The sequence below is a fragment of the Acomys minous genome (assembly GCF_964271855.1).
Source record: "Acomys minous genome assembly, chromosome: 11".
Classification (NCBI taxonomy): domain Eukaryota; kingdom Metazoa; phylum Chordata; class Mammalia; order Rodentia; family Muridae; genus Acomys; species Acomys minous.
Window position 1 is genome coordinate 61,439,158 of NC_140492.1, and position 23,603 is coordinate 61,462,760.

Sequence of the window (23,603 nt, forward strand, 5' to 3'; positions counted from 1 at the left end):
GTTTCCTGATGGTAATCACAATCTCTCAGGCAGGTTCTGGGTGGGTCTTATAGAGAAATGGGGAGAAAAGCTGGGGATTGTCTCTGGTGCCAGCCCACTAGGGAGGGAACCACAGAGACACTCACAACCCCAAAAAGGACAAACAAATGCTGTGCTCAGCTGATAGCTGACCTTAGCCTATCAGCAAAGCCAGAAAGAGGAAATGTTTTCCCACAGTTGTCAATGACTCATAAAAAAAAAGAATGTGTGTATATATATATATGTGTGTGTGTGTGTGTGTGTGTGTGTGTGTGTGTGTGTGTGTGTGTGTACATGTATATATGATATATGTGTATATATACATGTAGGTATTATGTATGTATACATATATAACACACACACACATTGGGTATAAAAGCATAACTACTTAGGAACCAGGAGAAAACAGCCACTACCCACCGTATTTTCTTTTCTTGACACAGGCCAGCCTCATTGCCCAGTCATGTGGGTGGGTACTGTTAGGGTCCCGGGGACACTGATAAAAGATGTGTGCAGCTTTGTGGGGCTGATTGTTTCTTACAAGGTACTTGTCTTTTGTAAAGGATTCAGTTGAGGAAAAACTGGCTGGAACTGGGCATCCCCTGAGTCTCAGAAAACTAGACCATTTACAGTATAGGTGCAGCCTATACTGCGCTATGAGTAGAGCCAGGTGTGTGGGTGCATACCTGTAATTCCAGCACTTGAGGAGACAGAAGCAGGAGGATTACAGTGAGTTGGAGGCCAGCTTGGACTACAAAGTAAGTCCAGGACAGCCAAGGCTACACAGAGAAACCCTGTCTCAAAAAACCAAAAAAATTAGCTGGGTGTGGTGGCACATGCCTTTATTCCCAGCACTCGGGGAGGCAGAGGCAGATGGATCACTGTGAGTTCGAAGCCAGCCTGGTCTAAAAAGCAAGTCCCAGATGGCCAATGCTAACACAGAGAGATCCTGTCTTGAAAGGAAAAAAAATTGTTTTATTTTAAATTTAAAAAATAAAAATTACATTCTGTGCATTTGAAATTCTTAAAGAACATATGTACGTGTGTGTGTGTGTGTGTGTGTGTGTGTGTGTGTGTGTGTGTGTGTATAAACGCTATGCGTACCTTCCTTGGACATCTTATGGAAGGCAGGTCTTAGTAAAACTCTGGTGAGCTAAACATGTCCACAGGGCCTAAGGTGGGAAAGGGAGGGAAGAAAGTGAGAAACAAAGTGAGAAAGCCAAGGCGGGTTGTACGGGGTGCTGGGTTGTATGGGGTGCTGGGTTGTACGGGGTGCTGGGTTGTACAGGGTGCTGGGTTGTATTGGGGTGCTGGGGGGTGCCAGTGTGCTAACAGGTTGGGGGTTGCCTGTGGGGAGCCACAGAGCCCTTTGTGGACCCCCGCCTCCACATGGCGCCTGGCATGCAGCCGGAGACGCCTCGATTTAAACAAACAACCCCTTATTTGAAAAAGGCCCGCTGCTCGCGAGCCTATCAGCGCATGAGACATATCTTGGTGTGATTGGCTGTTTGAGTGATATAAATGAGCGTGAGGGGAGTGGCTTGGGGGGATTTCACAGAAGAGAAGAAGAAAGGCCTGAATAAAGCTGCTTAGGAGAAGAACCGGTGGTCGCATCTTTCTTGCCGGTCAAGTGAGGCGCTGCAGTTGCCCACTTGTTTAAGAGACTCTTATAAGTCCCTTGTCATGGTTAACTCCTGTCTCAACCCCAGAAGAAGGAACCTCAATTGAAGAATTGCATTCATCAGATTGGCCTTTATATGCCCTTGGGCATCTTTTGGATTGTTAATTGATGGAGAGGGCTCAGCCTCCGTGGGTGGTGCCAGGCCCGAGCAGGTGCACCTGGGCTGTGTAGGTAGATAGAAGCAAGCACACATGTGGTGTTCTTGCATACTCTGCGCTCAGTGCCTTCCTCCAGGTTCCTGCCTGGAGTTCCTGCCGTGGCTTCCTTCGATGGACTGTGACCTGTACACCAAACAATCCACAAGCTGGTTCTGGTCAGTGTTTATCGCAGCAACAGGAAATAGTCGAGGCTAGCCCCATGACTGGCATTGTGATAAGTCCTAAGGATGCTGTGTGACCACGAAAACAGTTCACCTCCTCACATGATTGCTAGTCTGACATGGTAAATATAAATGGCAGGCCAGTACATAATGGAACGATAAGAAAACAAAATCTGGAGAGCCCAGGCAAGGTTTCCTTTTTTCGTTTTTTACATTTTTAAAAATTTTATGAATTTATTCAGATTACAACTCAATTGTTATCCCATCATTTGTATCCTCCCATTCCTCCCTCCCTCCCGCTTTCACCCTATTCCCCTCCCCTAGGTCTATGACTGAGGGGGACCTCCTCCCCCAGTATATGGTCATAGGCTATCAAGTCTCATCTTGGTAGCTTGCTTATTCTTTCTTTGAGTGACATCAGGCCTCCCCACCAAGGGAAGGTAGTCAAATATGGAGCACCAAAGTTCATGTCAGAGTCAGTCCCCGCTCTCCACATAACTGTGGAGAATGTCCTGTCCATTGGGTAGATCAGAGTAGGGGTTCGATGTTTACTACTGTATTGTCCTTGGTTAGTGCAATAGTTTGAGCAGAAGCCCCTGGGCCCCAATCCACCCATCACAATGTTCTTCTTGTAGGTTTCTAGGACCCTCTGTGTCCTTCTATTTCCCCATCTCCTATATTTCTCTTACCTAGAGTCTCAGTAGGATGTCCTCACATCTATCCCAATCTCCTGGTAAATGAAGACTTTTCGTGGGACGTGCCTTTTGGGCTAGTGCCCACTTATAAGTGAGTGTATACCATGTGAGTCTTTCTGCTTCTGGGTTAATTCACTCATTATGATCACTTCGAGGATGTGGGGAAAGAGGAACACTCCTTCATTGCTGGTGGGAATGCAAACTTGTAAAACCACTTTGGACATCTATCTGGTGCTTTCTCAGAAAACTGGGAATAGGGCTTCCTCAAGACCCAGCTATTCCACTCCTTGGAATATACCCAGAAAATGCTCCACCACACAACAAGGACATATGCTCAACCATGTTCATAGCAGCCTTATTCACAATAGCCAGAACCTGGAAACAGCCCAAATGCCCCTCAGTTGAAGAATGGATAAAGAAACTGTGGCACGTTTACACTATGGAATACTACTCAGCCATTAAAAACAAGGAAATCCCAAAATGTGTGGACCAATGGACAGACGAGGTTTCTTAAGCTGCAGAGTCCTAAACTGAGACTTAAGACAAGTGCTAGCCAAAATGATTGGCCTGGGATGGGGGATGGGGTGGAAGGAGGGACTTAGGGAAATCTGTTGTTATTGTTTTGGTTTTCTTTCTTTGTTATCACTTGTTTTTCTGTTTTTGCTTTTGTTTTTCTGATTTTGTTTTTTGAGACAGGGTTTCTTTGCATAGTCTTGGCTAGATCCACCTGGCTCTGCCTCCTGCTGCTGAGATTAAAGACATGTACCACCACCACTGGGACCTTCCTTCCTTCCTCCCTCCCCCCCACCCTCCATCCTGTCTGTCTGTCTCTCCTCCTCTGCCTTTTGTGTAAATAACAGCAATCATCAAGCTGGGTCATTTAAAGGGAGAGGGCAATGGAGCAGAAAAAGGAAATCTGAAGTCCAGCCTGTGGCTCGCTTCTTGATAGATCCAGGTGGGCCCTTGGCCGATGGCTGTCACCACCCTCCTGAGATGGTTTATAACTCCTGCTCCTCCTGTGAACCTATGATGCCTCAAAGACCATTGCATTTTTCTCATATCCTCATCTCCCTGGTTCCCAGCACAAGGCAGAAACTCAGAGAAGCATATGGAAAAAGAAAATAGGTGGGTAACCAATGGATGCCCTACCCATCTCTGTTCCAGCTTCTACTTCAGATGTTTAGAGCGTTGACTAACAGCAAGGCGCTTTGCAGCACTTGTGTAACGGTAACACCATCAACAAATGACTCTGATCCTTTGTGAAGCCATATTCCCCAAGGCTGGCCAAAGGTGACATTTTCTATTTTCACTCACTGGTCCTTTCAAATCAGGCTGCACTTCTTGTTTGGCCATCTGTGTTTCCTGTCTTCCAGCAGCACCCAAGCAAGCCCAGGGCTTTGCATACACTAGCACCTGCTCTGCTTTGAGTTATACCCCCTTTCCCCCACAAAACTGGAATGCAAGATGTCATTGGCTCCAAGTGGGGGGGGGGGGATCTAAGAATTATATCCAGAAAGTCGGTGTGATGATGAATCCTGTCAACTTGACAAGATATAAATACCTTAATGAAACAAACCTCTTTGACTATCTGAGGGAAGTTCAGGAGTGGATTGAGTTGGGAAGAGTCATATTAAATGTGTGTGTCGTCATGCATAGGCTGGGGTGCTGTACTGAATAAAAAGAGAGAAACGCATGGGCTAGGGAGGTGGCTCAGTTGGCAAAGGGCTTGTTAAAAAAAAAAAACAAAACCAAAAGAACCTGAGTTTGGATCTGCAACGTCCCCAAAAGAATATCCAGTCATGGTGGTGCACCTCTGTAATCCCAGTGCTAGGGAAGCAAAGATAGGTGGATTCCTGGGGCTTTCTGTCCAGCCAATCTAGCAGAATCAGTTAGCTCTAGGTTTAATGAGAGACGCTGTCTCAAAAAAATAAGATGGAGAGCGACTGAGGAAGACACTGTGTGTTGACTTCTGCCTTCACATTGCATAGGCATGTCACCAGCTCACACAAACACTGACATGCACACACACACACACAAATAAAATTAAAAAGAGCGGAACGCACTTAACACTCATCTCTTTCTGTTTTCCTTTCTGCAGATGCAGTGTGATTGGCTGTTTTACTCCTCCCCTTCCTGCCACGCCCCCAATTGTCCTGCCTTTACCATCATGATGGACTGTGTGCTCTCGAACTGTGAGCCTAAACAAGCCCTTCCTCAAGTTGCTTCTGTCAGGACAATGGAAAAAGTAACTGCTATGGCTGGTGTCTGCTTCTTTTTTTCAAAGAGACTGCTGATCTCATCACTGACGGCCACACCACATTTATGGCTTCTGTAGTGTGGCCTTAAGCATAGCTGGTATTTTGGAATCGCTTAATAATGCTTTTACATGCTGCTTTCTCTGCCACGTTACAACCTATCCATTCATTTGTTAACTGGCAGCTCTGTCCACTAAGTCTCATAAACAAAATCTTCAAAGTCAGACAGTGTTCTTACGCCTCAGAGTTTAGAACTTGCCTACCCATTCTCTTTCCATTACTTAGGATTGTGAAAAATCACGCTGATTCAGTCTCTATCACACTAATTCGATGCCACGTGAGAGACAGGGAGCTCCAGACTCCCTGTCAGGGATTCCCATTTCCTGAGCACAAATTCTAGTCACATGTGCTCTGCCACAGGAAAGAGGAGCCAAGCATGGATCAGCAAAGGTGCACAGGACCCCAGACATTGAAACCAGCTTGACTCACCCTCTCTTCTCTCAGGCATCAAGGAAGGGTGTTTTTGTCACCGTGCAAAGTGATGGCCATCATGTCCTTGCTATAAGATATTCTGAGCCTGATATGAGTTGATATGAGGATAACAATATCTGCCCTATCTATTTCCCTGGATTGGTTTTTGGTGCATGTTTTCGATGCATTTTATGAACCATAAAGTATTTTTCACATTTGAGGGTTGGGTTTCTTTTTTTTTTTTTTTTTTTTTTTTTGAGTGTTTGTTTTATTCCTCCTTCTTTCTATATTACTCAGCTCCCTGAATAGCTTTTATATGCCAGTCACTGTACCAGGTGCTGGGGACATAAGGAAAATACATCCTTTTGATCTCTAAAAGTTGTGTGGTCTGGAGTATGCAGTGAGGTAAACTGACCTTAGGGTCCTGTATGAGTAAAACCATCCCAAAAGCCCTAGGGAGACAAAGAAGGTACCACAGCAGGGGACTGAGAGGCATCAGGTGGGTTTCTTGACCCAAGGGCTAGTCAAATAACACAGGTCCCATGATTTAAACCTCCAGAATGACTTCTGGATTGAAGACGGCAGAAGTGGTGCCTTCACAGAGATGTGCACACTGGCCAAGAGAAAACAGATTTCAGTGGAAGGCAGGAGGGAAGAAGATTCCCATGGTGGATGCTGAGATATGGCCAGAGTCTCCAGAAGAACTCAAAAGAAGGGGACGTCGTGGCAGCTGTGGAGGAGGGAACTTCACGACTGGAGTTTTCGTAGGGTCCAGCATATGGAAACAGCTGTTGACAGGAGAAAGGGCAGGAAGCGGCTGTCAGGTTTGTTCACTGAGCGGCCCTGACCAGGGCTTGTCATCAGAGCACAGGGTGCAGGAGGAGCCTGGCTGAGAGATGAGAAAGGCATGTGGGATCTAAGGAAGATGCAGGTGTTCTTGGAGAGAAGGGAGGATGGAGGCCCCAGGCTGGCTCTTAAGAATGGAGAGAAAGCTGGGCGTGGTGGCACACGCCTTTAATCCCAGCACTTGGGAGGCTGAGGCAGGCGGATCGCTGTGAGTTCGAGGCCAGCCTGGTCTACATAGTGAGTCCAGGACAGCCAAGGCTACACAGAGAAACCCTGTCTCAAAAAACTTAAAAAAAAAAAAAAAAAGTAAAGAAAAGCCTGGAGTACCCGCACTTGCTGTTCTTGTAGAGGACCAGGCTTCAGTTCCCAGCATCTGAGCGATGGCTCAGAAATCATCTGTAACTCCAGTTCCAGGGGATCCAATGCCCTCTTCTGACCTCCAGAGGAATCTGCATGAATTGGGTGCACAGACACTGTTCTAGGCAAGGTGTGAGGGAGAAAGAAAGAGGCTCAGCATTAACCTTCAACTCTTACAAGTTCCTGTCTCTTTCCAATTGTGACTAGGAGCTGAGAGCCCATGGCCTCTGGAAGACAGTCCAAATCCAAACTATAGGCAGACAAGCAGGCACTGATGGCTCAGTGGTAGAATTCTCGCCTGCAAAACTATAGGCAGAAGCAAAGGGACGAGGAGAAGGAAGAGAGGGGGAGGAGAAGGATAATTAAAAATTAAAAATAAGCTGGGTGGTGGTGGCGCACGCCTTTAATCCCAGCACTCAGGAGGCAAGGCAGGCGGATCGCTGTGAGTTCAAGGCCAGCCTGGTCTACAGAGAGAGAATCCAGGACAGCCAAGGCAACACAGAGAAACCCTGCTTCAAAACAAAACAAAACAAAACAAAACACTAAAAATAAAGGGCTGGAGAGATGACTTAGCAGTTAAGAATATGGATTACTCTTCCAGAGGTCCTGAGTTCAATTCCCAGCAACCACATAGTGGCTCACAACCATCTATAATGTGATCTGATGCCCTCTTCTGGCCTGCAGGGGTACAAGCAGGCAGAGCACTGTATATATAATAAATAACTAAATCTAAGAAAGAAAGAAGAAAGAGAAAAGAGAAAATAAAGCCAGGCAGTGGTGATCCCAGCACTTTTGATCCCAGCAGTGGAGAGGTGAGGGCTGAAAGTGGAAAGTTCAAGGCCAGCATTAGCTACACAGAAGACCCTGTCTCAAATAAACAAAGGAGCAACAAAAACTAGAGGAAATGTAAGGAGTGGATGCTACCGTTCTGCCACACAGAAAGGCTAACCCAAACAACAGCCGAGAGTCTAATGTGGCCAGGAACAGACATTGGGAACAGAAACCAAAAAAAGGGAGAACAGACTGTAAAACAGCCAGGCAGTGGTAATACATACTTATAATCCCAGCGCTCGGGAGGCAGAGGCAGGAGGATCTCTGAGTTCGAGGCCAGCCTGGTCTGCAGAGTGAGTTACAGGAATGCCAGGGCTACACCCCCGCGGGTCCCCCCCCCAAAAAAACCTGTCTCAGGAAAACAATAACAACAACAAATAAAGTAGATGAATGAGGAGGAGGCTAAAATTCAGAGCACAGTGCTTGAGAAGCAAGGAGTCAGGGGAAGATGGGCTCAAGGGAAAAGGCTAGGAGACAAAGGAGTTGGGGCGCAGATGATCCCAAGGACAGGGTTCCTGAGAACGGAGGAACAGTGGTCTGGCAAGGCTTCACAGAAAACCCGAAAGTGAGTCTTTCCTCTACATCTCTCCAGCCCTAAGCCACTCGCCTGACCTGGTACCTCTCCAGCTCATAGCAGGGCTCAGCATCATCAAAGCCTCCACAGAAAGGCGGTGCTGGGTGTGGGGGAGGGGATGGAGGGGGAGAGGTGCTCAGTCAGCACAGAGCAGGTTCCCAGAGAGTGGCAGGCCCGAGGAGGTCCCCATCAGAGGATGAAAAGAATAACTGTTCCATGCATGCTATCTCTTCCCAGGAAACAACGCAGTTCAGGGCCACAGCTTCTGAAACGGGTATGACACGTTGCGTTTGCTCTTCTGGTTCTGTTTAGGAATAATCCCGTGTTATGGTTTTGATGCCTTTGGGATAAATTTTATAACCATATATCCAGAGGGAAGGGCTGAAGGAAGAGAAACTATCTACAAGAAAGCACCGAGTCTGGCACAGTGTTTTTCCAATCCTTGTCGGTCTTCCCCAGGCTGCAGCATTTATAGACTAGATCTAGAAAGTTCATGTCCCACGTTGATGACTAAATTATAAAGTAGGCAGAACATGAAAATGGATCGCACTTGTGGGGAAAGAAAAAACTTCAAGCAAAAACATATTCCTTAGGCACCATGGCTGTCACTCACCCATAGGTGCAATTTAGAAAGAGAAACACACACAGACACAGGAGGGCTAGCACAGCGACACCTCGCCGTTAATTCCAATTACAAGTATCCACTTGGGCCACAATCACGGCACCACCCGTTCTTGTTACAACGATTTATGGCACAAATAATATTACCAGAGCCACGTTTACCTGCTCTGATTCTTTAAATGGCATCACTCTATTTTGTGTTTTTCTTAATTATATGTAGGTGTGCATATGTGTCTGCGTGTGGGTGTGTCCTAGTGAGGGCAGACGTCCCAGAGACGCTGGGACCCCGTTGCAGCTTGAGCTACACACTATTATGAGCTGCCTGATGTGGGGTGCTGGGAACTAAACTTGGGTCCCGCTCTTAATTGCTTAGACATCTCTCCAGGCCCTTACCACATTCATTTCATGAAAGCAAGTGCTTTTTACAAATCTAAATCATACTCACTCTGTTTTCATACTGCCTATATTTTCAAAGCGCCTGCTGTGCCTCCTGGATGTCTAAGAGTCACTCTTTCACTAATGTAGGCTGGCATTGGTGTTAAGCCAGACTGGTTCATTAAGTTCATTTAATTAGGCAAATGTACTAGTGAGGAATGTCTAGCAAGCTTGGGAAGTAGACTTCTGAAAGGCGGTAAGTCCTGGTAATGACCAGCAGATTGCATTCTCTTCTCAGGAAAGGAGTGGGGCAGATGCAGGGGCGGGGAGTGGCGGTGTTTGAACTCCCCCTGCTCCCATTAATCACAGCAAAGGACAGGACTACAGAAGAATATATTGGAGCAAGGCCTGTGAATGTGGTCTTCTTCCTCCAATGTGCTGGGCCAGTGGTTCCCAACCTTCCTAGTGCCGCGACCCTTTACTACAGTTCCTCACGTTGTGATGACCCCCCCCAACCGTAAATTTATTTTTGCTGCTCCTTCATAACTGTAATGTTGCTACTGTTATGAGTTGTAATGTAAATATCTGATATGCAGGATGGACTTAGGCGACCCCTGTGAAAAGGTCATTCAACATGCCCAGAGGGGTCGCGACCCACAGGTTGAGAACCAAAGGATGAGCCTTCAGAGCATATCAGGTTTCCAGGAATCTAAAGTGTACCCATGGTGAGCTACAGGGTCCATCCTTGATGTCTCGGTTTCTACGTATGTAGAATGGCAGGGCCTTGGTGGGAAGGCTGGAAGCCTGTCTCATACAGGCATGTCAGCCGGAGAGCACCTGCAGGACTACGCAGTTGAAGGGATTCCAGCGGTGCCTGATCTAGCCTTCTTATCTGGCTGGTTGCGGAACCAGACCTCAGAAGCTTAGGTGGACTCAGCATCTCGTAGGTATGGTCAGCTTGGCACTAGAAGCCACATTCCCTGCCTCTCAGTCCCTTTCCTTGCCTGTGTTCCATATGCTTTCAGGTGACGGTAGATTTGTAAGTTTCTATGATTCTGGGCATTGAACCCAGGGTCTCCAGCATGCCCAGCAATGGAGCTAAGACTGAGCTATAACCCTGGACTCCAGAATGATTATTCCTGAAGTTAACATTTGATGATAATTTTTCTTAGGTAGACTTTGATTAGTAATTGATTATACTGCTAATATCTATGGTCACAAAATTAAGGATAACTCAGAGGACCAAAGAGTTGCTTGGTAAATATAGTCTTCCTTTTGTTTGTTTTTTGAAACAGGGTTTCTCTGTATAACTTCGATTGTCCTGGACTCACTTTGTAGACCAGGCTGGCCTCGAACTCACAACAATCCGCCTGCCTCTGCCTCCCGAGTGCTGGGATTACAGGTGTGCACCATCACACCTGGTCCTTTCTTTTCCTTTTTTTTTTCATTTCTTTTTTTTTTTTTTTAACCTTTATTTATTTGCTGGGCATGGTGGCTCATGCCTTCAATCCCAGCACTCGGGAGGCAGAGGTAGGCAGATCACTATGAGTTTGAGGCCAACCTGGTCTATAAAGTGAGTCTAGAACAGCTAAGGCTAACATAGAGAAACGCTGTCTGGAAAAAACAGACAAAAATTATTATTGTTGTTGTTGTGATGATGATGATGATGATGATGATGATGATGATGATGATGATGATGTATACAGTGCTCTGCCTGCATGTACACCTGAAGGCCAGAAGAGGGCACCAGATCACATTATAGTTGGGTGTGAGCCACCTTGTGGTTTCTGGGAATTGAACTCAGGACCTCTGGAAAAGCAGTCAGTCCTCTTACCCTCTGGGCCATCTCTCTCTCTCTCTTTTTTTTTTTTTTGTATAAGCTTCAAGTAACATTTCTCCTTTCATACCATTTAACATGCAGTGAGTTCTACTATTATCTTTTCCCCAAGTCTCTTGCTGGCCAGGCTGCATGCGTTTTAGCTACAGAAACCATGCCCTTATTCCTCCAGTGCCTGGCTTAATAACTATTGAATGGGTGCATGAAATCTAGAAACAGGAAGAAGCCCTGGTGTCCCTTAGGGTCTGGGGCAGTTAAAAGCAGGTGGGAAGACCAGTGGGCAAAGGCCATGGAGAGCTTCCCTGTCTGCTGTGGTTGTTCAGGACTCACGATGGCGGGCATACACTGTTTCACATGCATTTTGCTCGCTTTGTCCTCATAGCCCTCTGATGTACTGCCCTCATGAACGTCTACCTACAAATGGAACTTACCAAATCGAGGCACCAAGCTAGTGACATGGTACAGACCCATAGTCCCAGCCACTGGGAAGCTGAGTCAGGAAGATTGCATGACCTGGGATAAAATAGTGTAAGGCATTTCAGAAAATAATAATAATAACAACAACAACAACAACAAAAGCACAGCACAAATAGCTGGATGATTTGACCCAGGCGCAAATATCTAGGCAACAAGACCCAGATCATGTGCTGTCAACCCGATGGCTATGCTGCAGTAAAGCAAGAACAGAGGCTGGGAAATAAAGCCATCCCTCCCCCTTTCTGACCTGTAATAGAACTTGTATTTAAAATTTTTAAATACAAAAAGCAATAGTCCAACTGAAAATTCCCCCATTTACACCTACGTTTTAACCATCTCTGAGTTTTCTTTGACCAACCGAAGCCTAACTCAATTTTTGTTGTTTTCAGATAGGGTTTTGAGTAGCCCAGGCTAGCCTGGACTACTTAACAGAAAATGATCTTGCACTCCTGATACACCTTTCTCCTCCACCACCCAAGTGCCTCGGCGGGATTATTAGAGAATGCCACCAAACGTGACTCTTGACTTTATTTACCGTTTTATTAGAGACATGGGGACAACCAATCCCTGCCATCTCCGTGGTCCAGGCAGGCGGTTGCTGTCTCCAGTTTCAGCCGAACCTGCGCCAGAATACAGCAGGCCACGCTCAGGCGACACCCAGAGCCTGACCGTCCTTTTGTGTTTTTCACCTCCCTGCTTGAAGGGGAAAACTTCCCTAGTTACTTCGCCAGTGAGAATTCATCTGTCTGTCTGGGCGCCCTCTGTTTAAACTCCAGTCTTGGCACCTAATACATCACGCGTCGGATGAGTCACTAGCGGGTCTGTCTCGGTGGCTAAAAAGGGCTGCGTCGCCACCAGGGTTGTCATCTTAGCGCCAGCTGCAGGCTACCGGGGCGCTTAGTAGGCGCTGACGATGCTTGGAAACGAGGCTCCCCTTTCTTAGGGCGCCCAGCACCCTAGTCCGGTGCAAGGCATTTGGGGGGTGGGGGTGGAGGAGGTCCGAGGTGGCCTTGCTTGCCCTCTCCTGTCCCTCTGGCCTGACTCCTTAGCAGGGCTCTGCACGCCTGCGGTGCCCCGACCCTGTCCCCCGCCCAGTTCCCCAGCTTCTAAACGCTGCCCGGAGCTACCGGGAGAACTGGAAAAACACTGGCAGGCCGCCCCACCCCCAGCGGCCCGGGCGGCCGCGGCTCTGCGGCTGGGGCCTGCTGCCTGGGCGGCGCTGGCCCGGGGCGGGGAAGCGGGGGTGGCGGCCTGCCTGTCAGCGGGAGCGGGCGCGGGCTCGTGTGTCAGCGGCTCCCGCCCCTCGCCGCCCCCGCCGCCGCCCGCCGGGCCTCCCGCCGCCGCCGCCCGCCCTCCCCGCGGCCTGGCAGGCTGCCGGCTGCACAGGCGGGGGTTCGCGCCGTTCTCACGACCTCTCAGGTTGCCTGAGCTCATCTGGGAGCTATTCATTTCCTGCCAGAAAGCAGCCGGGCCTGCTGAGCGAGCCACCTTGGCCGTAGGGCCGCCCTGGGCCGCTCCCGCCCGGCCGCGGTCCCCCCCCTCCGTCCCCCCCCCCCCCAGGCCTCCCAGGAACCCCGAGCCACCCCGGCGGGCGCGCGGCGGGGGCAGTTCGCCCGCCCATCTGGTTGCATTTAGAAGCCCGGAGGAAGCTAGCAGCGGGTTGTTACCGGCCAAAGGGTGTGGGGAAAGTTAATTGACTTTAATGACAGGTTCCCCGTGACGATGAGGGGGTCCGGTTAAACCTCTGGAGTCCCCACTGCAGAAGCGCGTGGGGGGTGGGAGTGGGGCAGGATGAGACCCGAGGAGGGGGCGAGCCTCAGTCGATCGATCACCTAGGCTCTGGCCTTCACTTTTCCCTTTCGGGCTGATGTTAGAGACCTCTGGAGAGCCAAGGCCCCGTGGATCTCCAAGGAGAGGCCTCTGAGGTCGCTGGCCTCAAGGACAGAGTTTGGAGGTGCACTTATCGTCGGAGAGATCAGCTCAGCAGGAGCTGGTATAGGGGCCAGGCAGTTGGGTGTGCCCCAGGCGGTCTAATTAGGCCTGGCCCAGTGGACCTCAGGGAGGGCCGAATAAACTGCGGTGCTACATCTCTCTCTCAGCCACTTATTTAAGAAACAGCAGGGATGCAGGAGGCAGCAGTGTCTAAGAAATAAATCTATTCCGCTTATGAACTTGGACCTGTCTTAGAGAGGGAAAGGACTTATCCAAGGCGATGCCTGCCGAGAGAGTTCAGTGGCATACAAGAATATGAAAGTCCCCAATTGGGACGTAGTCTTTCTTCCATCCACATATTACACCGAAAAGTCCTCATTTAACAATGTAAACCCAAATTACCGGCGGGAGGGGGGGGAGGGTCTTTTCAAAAGAACAAATGGTTTATTTTCCTCTCACTCGGCTTCTTCCATATGCTGCTGCGTGTACTTTGGTGCCATTAAAAAAGGTGCACGAAGAATTTGAAATTTTTTTAGTTGCCCCCCACACACAAATGTTAAAGGAATTACCTTTATCAAATTGAGATCCTTATGTCTGGCTCATTTCTACCAAAGGAGCTAAGAACTCTCGGTGGAAACAGAGGACAGGGTTTACCAGATTTTAGTATAGGAATTTGGGATGTGTCTTAATTGAGCAATTGTTACTATGCTTAATATTTAAACAACGGAAAACGGGGGGGGGGGTGGTTGGAAATGACAAAGAAGGGCGTGTTTCTTGTACACAAAATAAGGCAAATAGGAGCCAAGTTTTTTAAAATTGTTTTTTGTTTTTTAATATCTTTTTAAACCCCTCTCTCCAGGAGTCAAAGCTGAAGGTTTTTGGAAAGGACTGTCTGCTGTCTGCTAGATGATTCCTGTGATACGGGTGCACTCCACACTGGCTTGTGGGAAAGGCTAGAGCCAGGCGGGGGAGAGGCTTTTGAAACAAGACAGAAAATCGTTGGCTTTATCTTTGTTAGGAAAGCTTCAAAGATTGATCTCTCCCGCCTCATCCTTCTCCCAGAAGCTGCTGTAAGGGAGGGGGGGAGGTGGTTGAGGGGCGGGCGGGCGGGCGGGAGGGGCGGGGGCTGGGCGGAGGACTGGCCGGCGGTAGGGGAGGAAGGGCGCGCCGGCCAGACCCACAGCGCGGCTGATGTGTCTGGTCTCGCAGGGCTCGTGGTTTTCGTTTCCCCAACACCTGGATGCAGTCAAACACCTGGCCAAATCTGAGAAAATCTGACAAGCCTTTGTGATGAGATTTGGAAGAAATTCCCTGCAGATCCTGGCACAGTTTAAAGCTGTCCGCTTTGAGTTAGGACTTGTTAAGGACGGTTGTGTGCGCTGAAACCCGAGACGACCCTTTTGCTTCTATCTGGAGCCCACATCTTGCCTGGAAATGGGGCATGACCAAGCGAAGGGGTCGCTTGCTGTTTGTATTAGAAGGGGGAAAACGGCCTGTGTGCCTGCCAGCGCGGCCCCCACATGCTTTCTCCATTAAAGTCGAGCACAGAAACTTATCAGAAACACATGTCTGCTGTTAATCATCTGGCCCGGGCTCCACTTGGGAGTCTAACTAGCTGTCCCCTGGCAGAGGGAATCTGTTGACCTTTTCAGCTTGCTTCAAGAGGGTGCAGAGAGGTATTTCCAACTTTGTGATGCCGGTGCTAGGGGATGCCTACCTAGCTGCACCTAAAGATAGAGTAATAAAGATCCCAACCCTCGAAGGGGCGGCGCGCGCGCGGGGGGGGGGGGGCGCTTCAGTGTGGCCTAGCAGTGTGCCTTTACTTGGGGAGGTTGGTGTCTACCCCAGGGAGTAAGTTGGGGGGCGTCCTTATTTTACCTTTCAGAAGGAACAGTGTAAGGACTGTTTGTCCTTAAGTTTATCAGTAAAGTTCCATCAAGTAAATTCTCATAAATTAGGCCTTTTTAGTTCATGCAGTTTTGGTGAAAGGTTTGAGAGTTCCTGTTTAAGACAGTTAAAGCAAACAAACAAAAAAAACTAATTCTGAATTCCCAAACTACATGCAATGAATTAAGACTTTTTTAAAATACAAATTTTGAAATAATCAGTTCTAAGACATAAAAGCCTTCACTCTTTTATTATATTTTCTCAAACTTCCCCAAAGGAAGATATTTTAAGAGCATTTTCAAACATCTTTGGCATCACATAAAAAAGAAATCTCGTGTAAAAAACGAAATGTCATCTCAACTTTTATAATACAAAGGCGCAATCCAATATGAACATATAAAATATATACAAATGCAGTGCATGGTCAGTCACTTAATACAGCTCTCTACAAAAAGTAACTTTTTAGACATTAGAAAAAGCAACGAAGTAACCATAAAAGTCTTTTTTCTGAATGTCCAAGCTCGTTTTTTTAGTGTCCGTCAGAAGAGAGAGGTGGGCTAGTTTAGGGTGAGCAGTGGCCTTAGCCCCTCAGTTCCGCCACGGCCTCCACATGGAGTCCGCAGTGAGCGAGGAGCCGCTGGAAGGAGACACTGCGTTAGGACCGACTGAGGTCCCGCTGTTGCTGGTGTAGACCGGGATGACCGGGCCATTGTGGGCGAAGGCCCCATTGGGGATGAGGAAAGCAAACTGGCCGTCAGGAGCCGGCACCACCTGGAAGCCGCCAAAAACCTTAGCAGCCTCTCCAGCCTGGCTGCCCAACTTGCAGGGTGCGCTGCCGGGAGGGGGCGCCGCGCCCCCGGGGATGGGCACAAGCGGCGGCGGCGGCGCGAACGGCGCGTGTTGGGGGCCGGCGGGGCCTGACGGGGGCGGCGGCGGCGCCTGCAAGGCGGGGTGCGGCTGCCCGGGGTAGGTCATGGCGTTGATCTGGGTCATGCAGTTGGCCAGGTGGCCCAGCAGCCGAGTGCGCACCTCGGTGTTAACGCCCTCACACGTGGACAGGAAGCGGGTCACCTCGTTCATGCACTCGCTGAAGCCGGCGCGGTACTTCCCCAAAACGCTCGGGTCTGTGCTCAGCGCGGCTGTGGGCCAGACGAAGAAAAGACGGGTCACGAAACAGCCCTGGCCCTGGGGCCATTGCCTCCCGCCCTGGGAGGTCCCTGCAGCGCGCCTCCGGAACCACCTGGGGTTGGGAGGGTCGGGTAAGCTAACAACAGCTAGCTCCTTCACTCTTGGTTGGGGGACAGAAGCCAGGACACTCCCTCCACCTAAACCGATCTCAGCTCCAGATCTGCAACCCCTAGCCCCGCGCGCGACGTGACCTTGGGCAATGCCACCCAAAGCGCCTTCCAAGCCCCACTTCCCCTCCTGCGGCAGGGATTGGACGGGTGCTAAGCTTCTATCCAGCCCCAAACCTCCGCAGTCCAGCGTCCTTTTGCCCTCACCGATTTCCACCACAGCCAAGCCGCCCACCACCCTCTCGGCTGCAGCCTCTCCCTCCCTTTCCGGAGCAGTAACAACTTGGGAGTTGTGGCTATAAATAAGACCCAGACCGTGGGAACGCGGAGTGAGCCAAGGCAGTAAAATGTAGCTGAATGCCTCTCACAACCGCGGGCGGAAGTCTGGAAGAAATCACCGCGGGCCGAAAGGGACACCCGCAGAGAGGGACGCACGCGCGGTCCTCACCGGTCATCTGCGCCCGCTGCAGGTTACGGAGGTGCTTGACTGTCATTTCCAGAATGTCTGCCTTCTCCAGCTTAGAATGCCGGGAGCTCTGCGCAAAGGAAACAAGGGAAGAAAGTTAGAACCCCCCCTTGTCAGCTGCTTCCGAGTTCTGAAGGTCCCAACCCCGCCCGCATGTCCCACATCCCGGGGCCCTGCGAGAGAAGGCCGGACCTCCCTCCGCCTTGGGAAAACGCTGTACTGGCGGGGCAAGATCCTCACACAGCGAAGAGTTCAGATCTTTGTGCAGGAGAAATTTCACTACATTCGTAATTTTAAAAAAAAAGCATTGCTCACTTACATCTTTCTTAAGTGCATCCAAAATCAGTGTTTTCAGCTGGCTCAGACTTTCATTTATTCTAGCTCTTCGCCTCTTCTCCATGATAGGCTTTGATGACTGCAAAGGGGAAAAAAATGGGGGGGGGGTTGAGTTCTCACGGGATCTGCCATTTCACCCTGAGGTTTTAAGAGAGAAAAGTAAACGGAGCTCCTCTGCGCACAACCCACTTCATTTCTATGGGCATCAGAGACACACAGGTACTGCCTTACCTTTCTGTGTTCAGAGGCCGTCTTTGGTTTGTCCGGTGTCGTGTTGACACTGGCTGGGGTAGCAGCCACCGGGGAGGAGGAATTTTTCTCCATTATATCAGCTGGCATTTTCTTTTTTTTTTCTTTCTTCTCAATCCCCAGAGAATTTTATTTTTGGAATCCACGCAAAAAAATTTTTTTTTGCTTATGTCCCTTTTACTTGGCTTTCATAAGAAAAACTACTGTGCAGCTAAGGGTTTGTTACGTCTTGGGGCTACTTAGTGATCCGTAGCGCTATTCCAGGACCAAGGAGAGAGGTAGACGGGGGATTCCGCTGTTATCAGCACCAGCTCCAGATCCTGTGTGATCCGCAGGCCCTGGCGGCCTCTATATATATCTGGGACTGCACGCGAACGGCTCGTGTGAAACTTCCCAAACTTTCTTTCCCACAGTAACTTTCAGCCAATGGGAGGAAGAGACACGCGGCACCGCTCGTGGACTGCGCCCCCCCATTGGCCGCCAGGCACAAGGTCTGGCGGCCAATGGCGCGCGCCTGAGCCCGGGGCACCGGAGGCTACAACGTCAATCAAAAGGATTTTAACCCTTTGCTAACTCTCTCCTCTGGGCTTACTTTAGAGGGAGATTTTCCGCCTTGGTTTCTATCTAGTCCTTTGTGGCCAGTTCTTTGATTTTTATTGCCCATGCCACGTGCAATATAGTTGGTTCGTATAATACATTCCTTTGAAAAACATTTTTAAAAGATGTAGGCCAAGGCAAAATTTAGTGATTAAAAAAGGAGGGAACTCGTGCAAGGGTGTGTTACTCTAAGGTCTTTCTGAATTCCCTTTCGAATTCTGTATGTTTAGGGGAGGGGAAACTGCTCATACGGGAGTGGGAGGAAGCAATACTAAGCCCCCCAAACTAATCACTTCCTTACACACATACAGAAATACCTTCACAGGCAGTTTTTGTTGCTGTTGGGTTTTTTTTTTTTCCGGAGCAAGGTAGCCTGTCTCCCCTCCAGCCCGTTCCTCATACCTCTCCTAGGAATAGCATCTTGGGCCTCACGATTCTCCAGGAAAACAATGAGAATAATTTCCTACTGGGCAGAAAGGAAACGGAATTTCAAATTAAAAAAAAAAAAAAGAACAAGGGGGGCTTTGATAGCAATGCCACAAAAGGGGCGCGCGCGCGCTCCTCCGCCACTCACGGTTGGCAGTACAGGCGGCCAGAAAATCGACGGCCTCTCCCCTCCACACCCTGCGGGCGGCCAAGGCGGCCTCTTGCGCCCCGCGCGCGAGCCCTTTAAGAGCTACACCAGCCGAGCTGCAGTTTGACATCAGCCGGCCGGCGAGGGCGCGCCTGGAGTCGGAGCACGTGCCAGGATGTTTTATTGCCGCCGCGGCTGCGGCCGGGCCCAGAGGATGTGTGCGTGCGTGCGTGTGTGAGTGTGTGTGCGCGCGCCCCGGGGGCAGAAAGGCGGGGGGGCCGGCGACCGGCGGCCGGGAGCGGGGGGCGGCTCTAGGCCCCGGGAGAAGCCAAGAAGGTAAATAGCAGCTGCTGTGCTCGAGCCTGGGAAAACCCCGCCCCCTGCGCCTGGCCCGGGCTCATTGGCGCGCGCTGCGTGTGGGGTGTATGTGTGTGTGTCCGGGGTCCCCTCCTCCAGCCCGAGCGAGCCAGGAATCCGTGGGGGCGGCGGCGGGCCAGGAGCGGGGCCCCGTGATGGCCTCCACCCCACCCCCCCTTTCCCCAAGGTCAGCCCTTCCGGGCGGGGAGCGCACGCCCAGGGGTGGCGAGCAAGGAATTCGTCCCCCCCCCCCAAGCCCTCCCGGACTGCGGGCTTGGGGTTTGAGCGTGGCCGAAACCTCCCCGGGGGCGGGGGTGGAGGTGGGGGGACCCGGGCGCCCGCCGCGGTCACGAGATGCCTGACCGCACTTAGGAAGCGGCCGGGTCAGCCTCCTGCCTCCGCTCAGCCGGTTGCGGTTACAGCGGCTTCGCGCCGCCCGCCCTTTTCCCCAGGTCCCTCGCTGCGTCCAGGAGGCGGACGGCGGGGAAGAGACGGGCGGCTGCGTGCTGCCGGCTGGCCGGGGCCGCGCGCCGGGAGGAGTCGCCGCCGCCGCCGCCGGGTGCCACGTGGCGGGCGCCGGGCCGGGAGCGCCAGGGCTCTGGCGGCGGCCTCCCTGGGGGATTTGCCGCGCGGCGCACGCTGCCCCGGCGGCTGCCTGCCTCCCTCCTGCCTGCCCGGGTCGTGCGCCCCTTGCCTCCACCCCTGTTCCCCCAGCTCCATCAGTTTTCCCGCCGCCGCCCTGACTCGGCGCTGCTCCGGATCCCAGCGCGTGGTTTGGTCCCCTCCCCCAGTCTTTCCCGCGTCTGGGAGACCTGGCACGCCTTGCTCACACAGGCGTCTCCCACCCCCCCTACTCTTCTACCCCCCACCCCACTCCCCCGCCTCCCACCGAGACAATGTAACTGATTTCTCCAGGTCTGGTCTGGGATGAGATGGAGTGGTTCCTTGACTGCATGACCTTGGGCAAGCCCCCCTCTCTTTTATGATGGAACCCCAGACACTGTTAAGCCCTGGGATTACCACGAGGAGAGATATGGTGGCCGCTCCCACGGAGCATTCTTTAGCCAACTGCAGAGACGCACAGAACCCGACTTACTGGCCAATATTTAGGGATTCTGTTTCCCCTTTCTTCTGGGGCTTAGATGGTGTTCGGGAGTGGGGTGGGATCCGGAGGAGCGCCTTCATAGTACCTGGCCACACCTGCATCAGGTGTGGAACATAACAGAGTGCCTTTAGAAAGCCCGCTGCCAGATACCTATGTGGGTATGGCTACCATCTATAGATTTCCCAGAAGATTCCCTTGGGAGAGCCTTTAAAAGAGGCAGTAGACAGAAGTAAAAAAATGATGTAGAGAAGCCAGGAGAATTAGTCATACGGTAAGCTGTTCTGGTAAAGTTACTAGTGGAGAGGATCTGTGCTCTATACCTCAGAAAAATATGGCTGAGCCGTTGGAAATATGCTGACTCATGGGGCTGGGGAGCAAGGGAGTACCCATCGCGTTAAGGTGCAGATCCTGGGAACCTGAAATCTGTCTTTATTTAGAGGACATTCAGGGTGTGAGAAGGGGCAAGAAGAAATTTGAGACGACCACACAAGACCCATAGGCACCCTGCTTTATTAAGGACTCTGAACCTTCTCTTTAGACAAGGAAGAGCCACAAAGAAGATTTATAGTGGAGAAAAGACACCAGGGTTCTCTTTAGAAAGATGGTCCTGACAAAAGTCTCAAGAGTGGACTGCAGCACTTGGAAACAACCCATTTCAGAGAATCAGACCAGAAGAGACGGACGGGTCCTAAGTGACACATCTAGCCTGACATGCTATCATCTTTGTCCAGGTCACCTGGCCACTAACCCCACTCTCCACTGACCCGAATTAAGGTCTTAAACCATTTTACCTTCCAAGCCTCTGTTCTGCCTCCTAGGATAGCCCTACCCCACAGTTGACCGAGAAATCTTTATCTCAGGGCTGACTTGCTTTATTCACGCTTGTTCTCTTGCTCCTTCGGGATTCCTCTCATGGAGACCCAGTGTGTGTGAGTGTGAGTGTGTGTGTGTGTGTGTGTGTGTGTGTGTGTGTGTGTGTGTGTCAGTGACAGAGCGCTAAAGAGTGGGCTGTGCCCTATCTTGTTTGGAGAAGTGATAAACAATGCCTTCTTTGTTGCCCTGCAACCTGGACCAATGGGGTAGGACTCTCTTTTTATATTCTAAACAGATGGGAAAGGGGTGATGGTAGGCTATTGTCGGTTGCCCTGTAAGCAGTGGAGTTTTCCTGTGTGTTTGAAATCTTGTTGGTGAAAGGTGATGAATCTGTGGGGTTACCCTCCTTTCTAATGTGCCCCCAACAAATTTCTAAAGCTCCTACTCAGTTTCTGACTTTATAAAGAAAAGATGAGTAATCCTCAACCACAAAAACACCACACAAACACACTGCCGCAGAATCTTCGGAGGAATCTAACCTTTCACAGGGGAGCATTTTACTCCTATCCAAGGTTCCCTACAAAACCCCTCAGAGTCTGTTCCTGCTGCACTGAGGTTTGCCTCGTCATTGGCTGCTGTCTGCTCTTAAGCCCTAGTGCATTAGCCTGGCGTGCCAAGTGTCCCTTCTGATATTTCTCTTCTGTTTCTGTTGCCTCTGTGGTTCCGGGCAGGTGTATGGAGGATGAATAGTCAGTTAAGGGTCTCCCAGCGGAGCCTACAGCAGCCCCTGGGGCAAAGAGTTAACAACTAGTCATTTAGGAGTAGTTACCCTGCTAGGGTGAACAAGCGACTTCACACACACACTTAGATAGAAGGCCCAAGGTGACAAATTACACATAAATTCGTGCCCCTGCAACGTGCCCCCCCCCATATGATTAAAAAATGAAACATGGAGGCCCTGACTTGACTTTGCTAAGTATTCAAGAATAAGGTTGCTTTGCAAATAAACTCATAGATGAGATTTTAGTCTCTTATTCTGGGTAGTAAAGAGATGTCACATTGTCCACCCTCAGGGGGCAGCGAACTCAAAATCCAGAAAGACTTTTGAACTTGCAAGGTCCCTAGGAACATTTTTCCATCATATTGTCCCCTACTTCCAACACAGGAGGAGAGCTGAGTACTGCGTGTCCATGGGGGTGTTTTAAGTGGAGGTCTTCTGGTTCCCTGTATGGTGTCGATAAAGCAGAATCTTGCGCACTACGTTCTATCCAGTAGTCAGTCCTAACCAGGGGCTCCTCCATTGCCTGCGACCAGTGCTTCCCCTCACCCATGAGGGGTGACTTCTCTATCCTGCTGCGTCACCTGTTTGCTTTTAAAACATAAATGTCTGCGCCCTAGGGGAGACTCCCCCTTTCCCTCTAGGTTTTTTGGGAATGTTTTGTGGGTTTGCTTTAGAGTTGGGAAGGGGGTGGGGGGGTATTTTGCCTGAGGACTCAAAGCTTTTTTTTTTCCTTTTTCCTCCGCATGACTGACTTTCTCACACTCAGATTCCCTGCAGCCTGCCAGAGACTGGGTTGCTGCCTTGCCAAGAGCTAGTATCCTGGTAGCTCTATTGAAAGGCTTTGAGTCAGTACACATGGGGACGGATTTCCACCCCCCCCCCTTACCTGCCCCGCACCTGTACTGGGAGCAGTCCCACACATATCACCTGATCGCAGCCCTTTCAGACACCGTGAGAAAAATAAAGCCCGGGAGAGAAGAGGCATGTTTGCCTTTCTTCCAGGGTGGCAGCCAGCTCCTTGCAGCTGGGAGTGTCCCAGAAACACAGTTGACATTCCAAGCATCCTGTGCTTGCATGTTTGTCTGTGGGTGCCTCCTGGGGACACAGGGGGCAAGAAGGAAGCTGAAATCACTTTCCCCGCGGCCACTTTTCTGCTCTGGCCCCAGGCGGGTGTTTGGATGGCGGCAGGAACCATTACTGGAACCGTCATCTTTGTCTTCTTAGATAAGAGTCTTTGAGCTCACCACAGGAGGAATCCCTAAGCAGAAATTCTCATATCCCGGACAGTCCTCCATAATGAATTCGAATTTGTTCCTATGTAGGTCTTTATATCTGGCAGGTATCCGACAAATGCGTCCCAAACAAGCAAATGCATCCCTTTCTCATCCCCAGAGGGCTCACAGCTCTCATCAGGTCCAAAGATTTTGTGGCCAGAAAGGTTTATGATACCTGTGCCTCCTAGTGAGCACCCTAACCTCCTGAGAGGGAAGGGGCTAGCTAGAGGATGCACACCAATGTAAGGTCTCAGGGTGGGGGGACTGCGGGGGAGGGGGACCCAGAGCCAGCACCCTGGCCTGTCCCACTGCTGCAGCACTGCGGCCCTCAGATCATTTTAGGGCAGGATTTACAGAGTTTCCAGTCACCAACCGGGGCCTGCATTTTAGGGACATTAATAAGGAGTTTTAATTTCTGCAACTGCAGTCTTCTTAAACTGCCCCCCCTCCCCCCGCCCAGCGTTTAGACTGAGAACGGAGGAGAAAGCTGCCTACTGGGAAAAGCAGGTTCGGGAATGCTTGGAACAAGAGTTTGGTTGCCATGCAGAGGCACTGGAAACAACTGCAAGACTGCATTCCA

General features: G+C 50.5%; 1 protein-coding gene and 1 long non-coding RNA gene across 4 annotated transcripts; one reads left to right on the top strand and one right to left on the bottom strand.

The window, feature by feature from the left end:
- The first annotated feature begins 12,642 nt into the window (after window positions 1-12,642).
- Window positions 12,643-14,990, top strand: LOC311608362. Of its 2 annotated transcripts, none has more exons than XR_014782927.1 (3): window positions 12,643-12,776; window positions 14,152-14,263; window positions 14,499-14,990. It is a non-coding gene; the product is annotated as an uncharacterized lncRNA (long non-coding RNA). The 2 variants fall into 2 exon arrangements; XR_014782928.1 differs by lacking the exon at window positions 12,643-12,776 and adding an exon at window positions 12,864-13,034 and having other exon boundaries at window positions 14,149-14,263.
- A 417-nt stretch (window positions 14,991-15,407) lies between these two features.
- On the bottom strand, window positions 15,408-18,789 carry HES1 (hes family bHLH transcription factor 1). 2 transcript variants are annotated; one of them, XM_084801734.1, is made up of 5 exons: window positions 18,694-18,789; window positions 17,505-18,582; window positions 17,257-17,352; window positions 16,920-17,007; window positions 15,408-16,315 (listed from the first exon to the last, which is right to left on the bottom strand). In XM_084801734.1, the coding sequence occupies exons 2-5, from the start codon at window positions 17,610-17,612 to the stop codon at window positions 15,765-15,767; spliced, it is 843 nt and encodes a 280-aa protein (XP_084657860.1). In that variant the 5' UTR covers window positions 17,613-18,582; window positions 18,694-18,789; the 3' UTR covers window positions 15,408-15,764. The 2 variants fall into 2 exon arrangements, with proteins under 2 accessions (XP_084657860.1, XP_084657859.1); XM_084801733.1 differs by having other exon boundaries at window positions 17,505-18,740.
- Window positions 18,790-23,603: the final 4,814 nt, after the last annotated feature.